Source organism: Lipotes vexillifer, unplaced genomic scaffold (assembly GCF_000442215.2).
Source record: "Lipotes vexillifer unplaced genomic scaffold, Lipotes_vexillifer_v1.1 scaffold1115, whole genome shotgun sequence".
Lineage (NCBI taxonomy): Eukaryota > Metazoa > Chordata > Mammalia > Artiodactyla > Lipotidae > Lipotes > Lipotes vexillifer.
In genome coordinates, this window is record NW_006792080.1 from 94,672 (window position 1) to 103,189 (window position 8,518).

Sequence of the window (8,518 nt, forward strand, 5' to 3'; positions counted from 1 at the left end):
TATAGGGAAATAGGAAACATTAGGGAGAGAGTGTGAACATTTTAGATTGGGTGGTCGAGGCAGGGCTCCCTGAGAAGGTAACATTTGAACGGGTGATAGAGCCACGGGGGAAGAGCTTACAAGGGCAGCAGAAACAGCAAGTGCAAAGGCCCTGAGGTGGGATTGTGCCTGGTATGTCGGAGGGGCCACAAGGGGCCATTGTGGTGGGAGGGATGTGAGCAAGGGGGAGAGGAGTACAGGGAAGGTTGGGGTCAGGATGGGGGCCGACCCTGTAGGGCACTGAAGGCAGTGGTGAGGTGGGAGCCATGGAATGTTCTGGGTCAAGAAGGGACGTGATCTGACTCAGGCTGTAACACAGCATCTTGGCTGTTTTGCAGTTTCTTTTTTTTTTTTCTCCAGTTTTACTGACACATAATTGACATATGTCACTGTATAAGTGTAAGGTGTACAACATAATGGTTTGACTTACGTGTTTTGTGAAATGATTACCACAAAATAGGTTTAGTTAGCATCTCATATGAATACAACAAAAGCAAAAGGAGGAAAAAAAGGTGTTTTTCCTTGTGATAAGAACTCTTAGGATCTACTCTCTTAATGACTTCCATATATAACACACAGCAGTGTTAATTATACTTATCATGTTGTACATTACACGCCTAGTACTTATTTATCTTATACCTGGAAGTTTGCACCTTTCGACCACCTTCCTCTAATTCCACCCCCTCACCTTCCTTTGGTAAATCTGATCTCTTTTTCTATAATTTTGTTTTTGTCTCTGGTTTAGATTCCACATATAAGTGAGAGCACACAGTGCTCGTCTTTCTCTGCTCAGCTTCTTACTAGCCTGTGCCGAAGCTTCCTTGTGTGCTGAAGCTGTGGATGTGTCTTTGTTTCCAAGCTTCTTCTGACTTTTCGGTGTGATTTTCACCAAAGAGATGGGGGACACTGGCCTGAGAGTGTGTGAGGAGCATACTCCTGTGTGACAGGCGACAAGGCAGTGAACTTGAACCCTCCCGACCTCTGTCTCTTCTATAGGAATGGGTGAACTCCGTCTGTTCCGCGGATTCTGGCCACGGCCTCCATAAACGTTCAGGCAGTGCAGACAGCATCATTATCATCATCACCCTCAACGCTAGCGTTCTCCAAACCCACCGGCCAAGCCCCAGTTTGGCCCCTCGTGGTAGCAGGAGCTGCATCCCTGGCACTGCTGTGTGCACGGGGACGGCCCCGGGATGCAGGATCCAGTGCCTGGCATGTACTTAGGAGCCCAGACCCACAGCATTCCCGAGAGCCTGGACAGGTCCTGGCTATCAGTTCCGGTTCTAGCACTGTCCTGGGGAGGAACGGAAACACTTTCTGCCTCCCAAGCCAGGAAGGGAAAGGATGCAAGCTCCGTAGAAGGCGCTCTCTGCCCACCATCCTGGTTGCCCGGAAGATGCCTTCTCGGGTCAGACGGACGGGCCTGCTCACCCCTCCTCCCTCCTTACCAGCTGTGTGCCGGGAGGACCACGGCCTCAGAGTCCTTCTCTTCATCTGTAAAACGCTGGCTGAGGCTCCGACAGGTGTGGTTAAAGGCGCGCTGGGTGCGCGGCACCCTCAGCTCACGTGTCTCCTGGGCCGCTCACTCTGCGCCTCGTGCTTCCTGTCCCAGAGGGGCTGCTGCGGACTCCAGCGAGCGCGCTCTCCCGAGGGAGCGGGAGGCTCACCTGGCCGGACACCCGCCCGCATCCCTACAGCGGCGTCCCCGACAAGTCCTGGCTTTACCTGTTGGCCCGCCCGGGGTTGCAGGTGGGAGCCGGGGAGAGCGGGTCAGGCCGGGCCTGCCCCGCGGCGCCCACCCCGCGTGGGCCCTTCTCGGAGCCCCACGTTCTCACCTGGGCTAAAGCCTCGGGAACGGACACCGCGGCCGCCGCGAGTCCACTGCGAAGGGAGGGGGCCGGAGGGGGCGGGGCCGGGGCGCGTGACGCGCGGCGCGGGCCAATGGGGCGCGTGCCCGGGGCCGAGCCTCCTGCGAGCCTTCGCGGCGCCCGCCGCGTCACGTGAGCCCGGGAGTGAGCGCCGAGCGGGCGGCGGCGGCGGGGGCTCCGCCGCAGCGACGCGGGCCGGGGCGACCAAGAGCGAGTGCAGGACGCGCGGCCGCCGCCCCCAGCGCAGCCCGCAGGGCCCCGGGACCGCCGGACCGGGCCGCCGGCCGGCCGTGCGCCGAGTTCAGGTGGGAGCGGCGCGGCGAGGACGGACGCGAGTGGACCGGGCCTGGCGCGCAGGGGGCTGGCGGGGCGCAGGGGAGCTCGCGGGGCGCGGGCGGGCCTCTGCACGCCAGGCCGGGCGCCCGCACGGCTGTCCCAGGCTCCGCGTGAGCGTCGGAGGAAATGTCGGAGGAGCGGGGTAGCCCCGCGCGGGGCCGGGGGCGGACAGGCTGGTGGGTCAGCGACCCCACGTGCCCACCGGCGCTTTCCCCGCGCGGGCTGGTCCTCTGCCTAGGCGCCTGGCCCCGCGTGTCCGTGCGCGTCTCGCGGGCCGGCCTCCCATATGGCGGGCGCGACGGGGCCTGCGGGCGGGCGGGCGCGCGGCGGGGAGGGGCGGAGGGGTTACTGTCGGTCACCGCAGCCGGCCCGCGGGAGGGGGCGCGGGCCGAGGGCTCGGTGCCCCGCCGGCGGCGCCCCAGGCTCCCCCTGCCCCCCTTTCCCACACACGTTCCCACACACGCGGGGACACCACGCGGCTCCACGCGCGAGCGTGTCGCGGACGCCCCTCCCGGCTCTCACCACGGCCCGCACACGCAGTCACACGGCAGGAAGTCGCACCCCCGCGCGGTTAGCGGAGCGGGGAAGCCACCCCGCTCGCCGCAGCGGTCCGCTCGCTCTCCCTCCCCTCGGTCGGCCCCCTGTGGACCTCCCCCCACCCCCGCTGTTTTCTGGCCCGGGTGACAAAATCCCCAAGTGCCTGAGCCCCTGAAATCACTTCCCCTCAAGGGCCGGGTGGCTCGTGGGGAGCCCCGCCGCCCCACAGGTGCGAGGACGCTGGGCTCGCGACTTTGGGGCCTGCGGGGCGGCGCGGGAGTGGAGACTCTTATTTTGAAGGGCGGCCCCCGCCCGCCGCCCCCGTGATTTGCACGCTGACCCAATGGAAGGCCCTTGGCCGGCGCTGGGCTTGTTATCAATTACATGTTGTTCCTGCAGCCGCTGTGTCCCCGGGAGGATAAACAGCAGGCCTGGCCGGGCCGGGGAGGGGCGGAGTCCGGAACAGGGCGTCCCTCCCCCTGCACGCAGCCTGCGTCTCTCGCCGTGCCACGTGCTGCTGTGTTTCAGGGCCAGCGCCCGGCGCCCCGCAGCCCCTACTGGGCTCTCAGTGCCTGTGTCCACCCAGGCCGATTAGCCCTGCGTTAGGACCCAGGCGGTCTGCTGCTGCTTCCCTCCCACCCCACCCCACCCCCACCCCCGCCCCAGCCCTTTCACTCAGTCAGCAAAGTTCTGCCAGGTCCTGTTTCAGACTCTGGGGTAACAGAACGGCTTATATTCTGGTGGGGAGGTAGACAGAAAATGAGGTACACAAATACATAACTAAGATAGTTTCAGGCAGTGGCGACTGTGATGTGGGGTGGTGTAACCGAGGGTTGTCAGGGAGGTCCCACGGGGAGTGACTTACGAGCTGAGATCTAAATAAGGTACTCCCTCCTAGAGTGCTGGGGAAGAGGGGTCCACGGAGGGGAAACAGCCAGGGCCCTGGCCTGAGGCCATGAAGCTGGTGAGCTTGGGACACAGCCAGTGCGAGCGGGGCAGGTGGAGCTGAGGTCTGGGGCGGATGGGCAGGGTCCAGGTGCTGGGCTGCTGGGACGAGATTGGGTCCCATTTCCTTGGGAATCTATAAGTTCCCTCCTACCCCGCCCTACTGTACTTATTTATTTCCCCCTCTATTTCTTTGGTATCATTTAATCTGTGAATACCTCAGTTTATATCTCTAAAATGTAAGGCGTCCTTTGAAAAGTATGTAGCAACCACAATACATCACAGTTAAAAATATTAGCTGTAATTCCTTAATATCATGGAATATTCAGTTAGTGATCACATTTCAGGGGAGAGTTTCAAGGGCAGGAACACGGCCCAATCTGCCCCTTACCGCCTCAGTCCTGGTTCCAGGAAGGCTGGAGTCCCCGGATTCCTAAGCATCACAGCAGAGGGGCAGAAAGCCCACATACTCACCCACTGAGGCTAACCCTGAAGGCTAGTGCTGACGGGCATCTGCATGGACGCCTGCCCCTGTCGTGAGTGCTCAGCGTGTGTTAGCTCATTGGTGTTACAGAAACCCAGGAACTAGGCACAGTTGGCAGGATCCCCGTCCAAAACATTGCACAGAGAGGTTGTGCCACCTGCCCAAGGTCACACAGCTGGTAAGTTGCAGAGGCAGGAGCTCAGCGTGGGCGACAGGGGAGAGGGGGGTCTCAGGCTGAGTGTGGACTCTGTTCTTCACATTATCTGGCATTTTCATTCCTTCTCAGCACCCGATTTGGTGAATAGTGTATGTTTTTAAACTCCCAGTTTTAAATCCTTAACTGAATATTTAAAACCAAAGGGCCAAACGTTCTCCTGCAAAATTGCCCTGGGTGCAAACCTGCCACCTTGCCTTAGCTTCCTGGACACGGTCATCAGAGCATGGAACAGATGGGAAAATGAGGTTTGGGAGAGCGAGGCCTTGCCCAAGGTCACAGCTAATGATGACCTGGCTCTGGGAGGTCCCTGCCCCTAGTTGGGCCTGTTGACCGTTGGGCAGTGCTGGGTGCCAGGTGTAGGACTGGTGCTCGAGACAGAGCAAGGGGGTGGGTGCAGACGTGATGCCAGGCAGCAGAGACTCTCTGGCTTTGGGTGCAGAACACCCTTTCCTCAACCTCAGCAAACACCCCGCTTTGGTCACTGGGTGGGGACAAAGGTCCGCAGAGGTGGCCCTGTCACAGCCAGACACTGTTGACTCTCCTTGGACACCGGACCCAGCATGGCCTTCAGCTTCCCCCTCTCCTCTCTGCTGACGTTCTCTGAGCCCCTCCTGGGCACCAGCTGCCTCACCAGGAGCTGGGGACACAGCCGCGACCCGACGGCCCAGCCCGCCCTCATGGAGGCCCTGGTCCAGTAGGGAGACGGGCGTGAGCTGGGCCTTCCTGAGGTGGTGAGTGATCCACGGGGTGCAGCCCAAGGGGTCTTATTTTCCATGCAGCAGGCAGTTGTGAAGTCAAAGGAGATAATAGCTGGGCTCTGGGACCTGGGTGTCTTCTGCTCCCTCGGACTGCCGCCACAGGGCATGGCCCTTGCACCACTAGGAAAGCCCCGGGGAAGGTGCCGGCCCAGTTGAGAGCGTTTTGTGAAGGCCTGTCCCTGCCTTCCCTGATTCACAGAGCAGGCAGCTGAGACAGGAGGGGTCCGAGAACTGGAGGGTGGGGGGCTGCCCCCCTTCAGATGGGGAAACAGCCCATGAGGACGTCTAATTTTTTGCCTCCAACTAGACTTGCCTGATTAAAATACAAACTGCCCAGTTATATTTGCATCTCAGATGAAATAATTATTTAATATAAGCCTGCCCCATCCAACGTTTGGACACGCTTATATTAAAAGTTGTTCAGGGCTTCCCTGGTGGCGCAGTGGTTGGGAGTCCGCCTGCCGATGCAGGGGACACGGCTTCGTGCCCCGGTCCGGGAAGATCCCGAATGCCGCGGAGCGGCTGGGCCCGTGAGCCATGGCCGCTGAGCCTGCGCGTCCGGAGCCTGTGCTCCGCAACGGGAGAGGCCACAGCAGTGAGAGGCCCGCGTACAGCAAAAAAGAAAAAAAGTTGTTCATGCTTTAGAATCTGAGTTTCAGGTTTAACTGGGTGGCCTTTATTTTTATTTGCTTAATCTGGCAACCCTACCCAAGCTGCAGCAACACGGGGTCAGAGGGCAAGTGGCCATTCTCCTACCCCCTCCAGTGATTCTGCAAGAATGAGGCTGAGGTCGGTTGTCCTTGGGATGCCAGTGACTCTGCTCAGCTGGACAGGGGTGCCGCCTGGCTGTTCGGGGTGCCGAGGGCCTCCTCACACGCTCACCCTCTCCATCCCATGCACTCACACCCCGTCACTTGCAGACACACGCATGCTCCTTCCCAGAATTGTTCTGGAAAATCTCTGTGCAACCGCAAGAGCCGGGTTGTGCAATGGGCTTGGAGAGCACTTTTGCAAACAGGTGGTGCAATTTCAGAAAACACTCTTGCAGACAGAGTTCTCCCGTGAGCCAGGATGGATGCAGGACCCAGACGTTCGGCAGTGGGCAGCTGTGGCTGGCCACAGAGTGGGGTCAGGCGCCCCCAAGGTGGCGGGTGAGCGCGCTGCCCTCCTGACTGGGCCTCCTCCTCCCTCTCCGCAGCCGCCCCCGGCACGGCTGGACCAGCAATGGTGGACCACTTGCTTCCAGTGGACGAGACCTTCTCGTCGCTGAAGTGCCCCGTTGGTTATCTGGGTGACAGGCTGGCTGGCGGGCGGGCACACCACATGCTGCCCTCGCCCCTCTCGGAGGACGACAGTGACGCCTCCAGCCTCTGTTCCTGTGCCAGCCCTGACTCGCAAGCCCTTTGCTCCTGCTACAGTGGCGGCCCCGGGGCCGAGAGCCAGGACAGCATCTTGGACTTCCTGCTGTCCCAGGCCACGCTGGGCGGCGGCGGCGGCGGTGGCAGCGCTGGGGCCGACGGCGGCCCCGTGGCCTGGGGGACCTGGCGGAAAGCACCGGCACCTGTGAAGGGGGAGCATTTCTGCTTCCCCGAGTTCCCCGTGGGAGACCCCGGTGGCGTCCCGAGGCCCTTCCAGCCCACCCTGGAGGAGATTGAAGAGTTCCTGGAGGAAAACATGGAGCCAGGGGCGCCGGAGGCCCCGGGAAGCAGCAGCAGGGCCCCGGAGGCCCGCGGCCAGCTCTCCACCGGGCTGCACAGGAGCCACCTCCATGCTGGGGCCAGTGGGAGAGAGCGCTGTGCCCCCGCGCCGGGAGCTGCTGTGGGCGGCAGCCGGAGCCCGGGCGGGGGTCCCGCGCCCGGCGGCCCCATCCCCGTGCTGCTGCAGATCCAGCCGGTGCAGGTGAAGCAGGAATCTGGCGCCGAGCCCGTCTCCCCCGGGCAGGCCGCTGAGAGCCTCAAGGTGGCCCAGCTCCTGGTCAACATCCAGGGGCAAACCTTCACGCTGGTGCCCCAGGCGGTGCCCTCCTCCAGCTTAAACCTGCCCTCCAAGTTCGTGCGCATCGCCCCCGTGCCCATCGCCGCCAAGCCCATCGGGTCGGGACCCCTGGGGCCCGGCTCCGCCGGCCTCCTCATGGGCCAGAAGTTCCCCAAGAACCCGGCGGCAGAACTCATCAAAATGCACAAGTGTACTTTCCCCGGCTGCAGCAAGATGTACACCAAAAGCAGCCACCTCAAGGCCCACCTGCGCCGGCACACAGGGGAGAAGCCCTTCGCCTGCACCTGGCCGGGCTGTGGCTGGAGGTCAGTACGGTGGCGGCAGGCCGGGCGTCTCCATGCTCCTGGGTGCGCTGCCGAGGCCACATTCCCCACCCTTAGATAAGGCCGCTTAGGAAGGGGAGAGAGGGGTAGGCAGGGGCAGGGCCAGAGCCGGCACACCGCCCAGAGGTTTCCTTGTGCCTCCAGATCCCTGGTCTGCAGTCTCACGGTGACCAGGTAAGGCTGCGCCCGTGCTGGAGGAGACGGGCTGGGCCGCGCAGAAGGGCTCTCGTGCTAGTGACGGGGCAGCTCAGAGTAGTGCAGGGCGCTGCGGCCGTGTGCACCGCTCCTCGTGCCTCGGGGTGCCCCCAAGGGTAAGTACCACCCTTACTCCCCTTTACGGCTGAGCAAGCAGAGGCTCAGAGCAGCTAAGTAACTTGCCCAAGGGCACGCTGCTTTGCAGAAGGGACTTGAAGCCAGGGGTCAGATTAGAGAAGTCCCAGCCTGAAAAGGCTGCTTGCCGGACCAGAGGCACCAGCTGTCTTTACAGAGTCCTGGGGCACCTGGGCTGTGCTCCCCACGGGGGACCTGGCGGTGGGTTTGGGAAGCCAGAAAGGCCAAGGGAGAGCGAGGACCAGGCTAGGGGTGCTGCACTGAGAGCGGGAGACTCCTTCCAGGCTCTTGACTCTGTGGCACCGTGGGGGAAACCAGCTCTCCCAAGGGGTAGGGGTGGGGGCTTGCCCAGGGTTCCCCAGCCCATGGGAGGCCGAGCTGGGCGGCACCCCTGTGGCTTTCCCCCAGGCCCCCGGGGGGCCCACCTTCTCGGAGGGCATGTCCACCTTTTCCTGAAGCCCAGGCAGCAGGTCGGGAGCCGACACGCTCAGGGGTGCCCCCGGCGGCGCTCCCCTGTTTAGGACACCCTCCCTGCAGGAAGCTGGCTTGCCCAGGAGGTGCGTGTGCTGCCGACACAGTCCGGGTCTTGGCTGGTGCGGCTTCCGTGTGTGTGTGTGTGTGTGTGTGTGTGTGTGTCTGTCTGTCTGTCTGTCTGTCTGTCTGTCTCTGTGTGTGTGTAACAACAG

At 62.1% G+C, this 8,518-nt stretch overlaps 1 protein-coding gene across 1 annotated transcript in view; it reads left to right on the forward strand.

Moving 5' to 3' along the window:
• Positions 1 to 2,055: 2,055 nt before the first annotated feature.
• Positions 2,056 to 8,518, forward strand: part of KLF15 (KLF transcription factor 15) — a 13,917-nt gene continuing 7,454 nt past the window's right edge. Inside the window, exons 1-2 of the mRNA XM_007465257.1 lie at positions 2,056 to 2,212; positions 6,383 to 7,484. Of these exons, the coding sequence (XP_007465319.1) occupies positions 6,409 to 7,484 (1,076 nt within the window). The 5' untranslated portion in view covers positions 2,056 to 2,212; positions 6,383 to 6,408. The remainder of the gene's footprint in view (positions 2,213 to 6,382; positions 7,485 to 8,518) is intronic.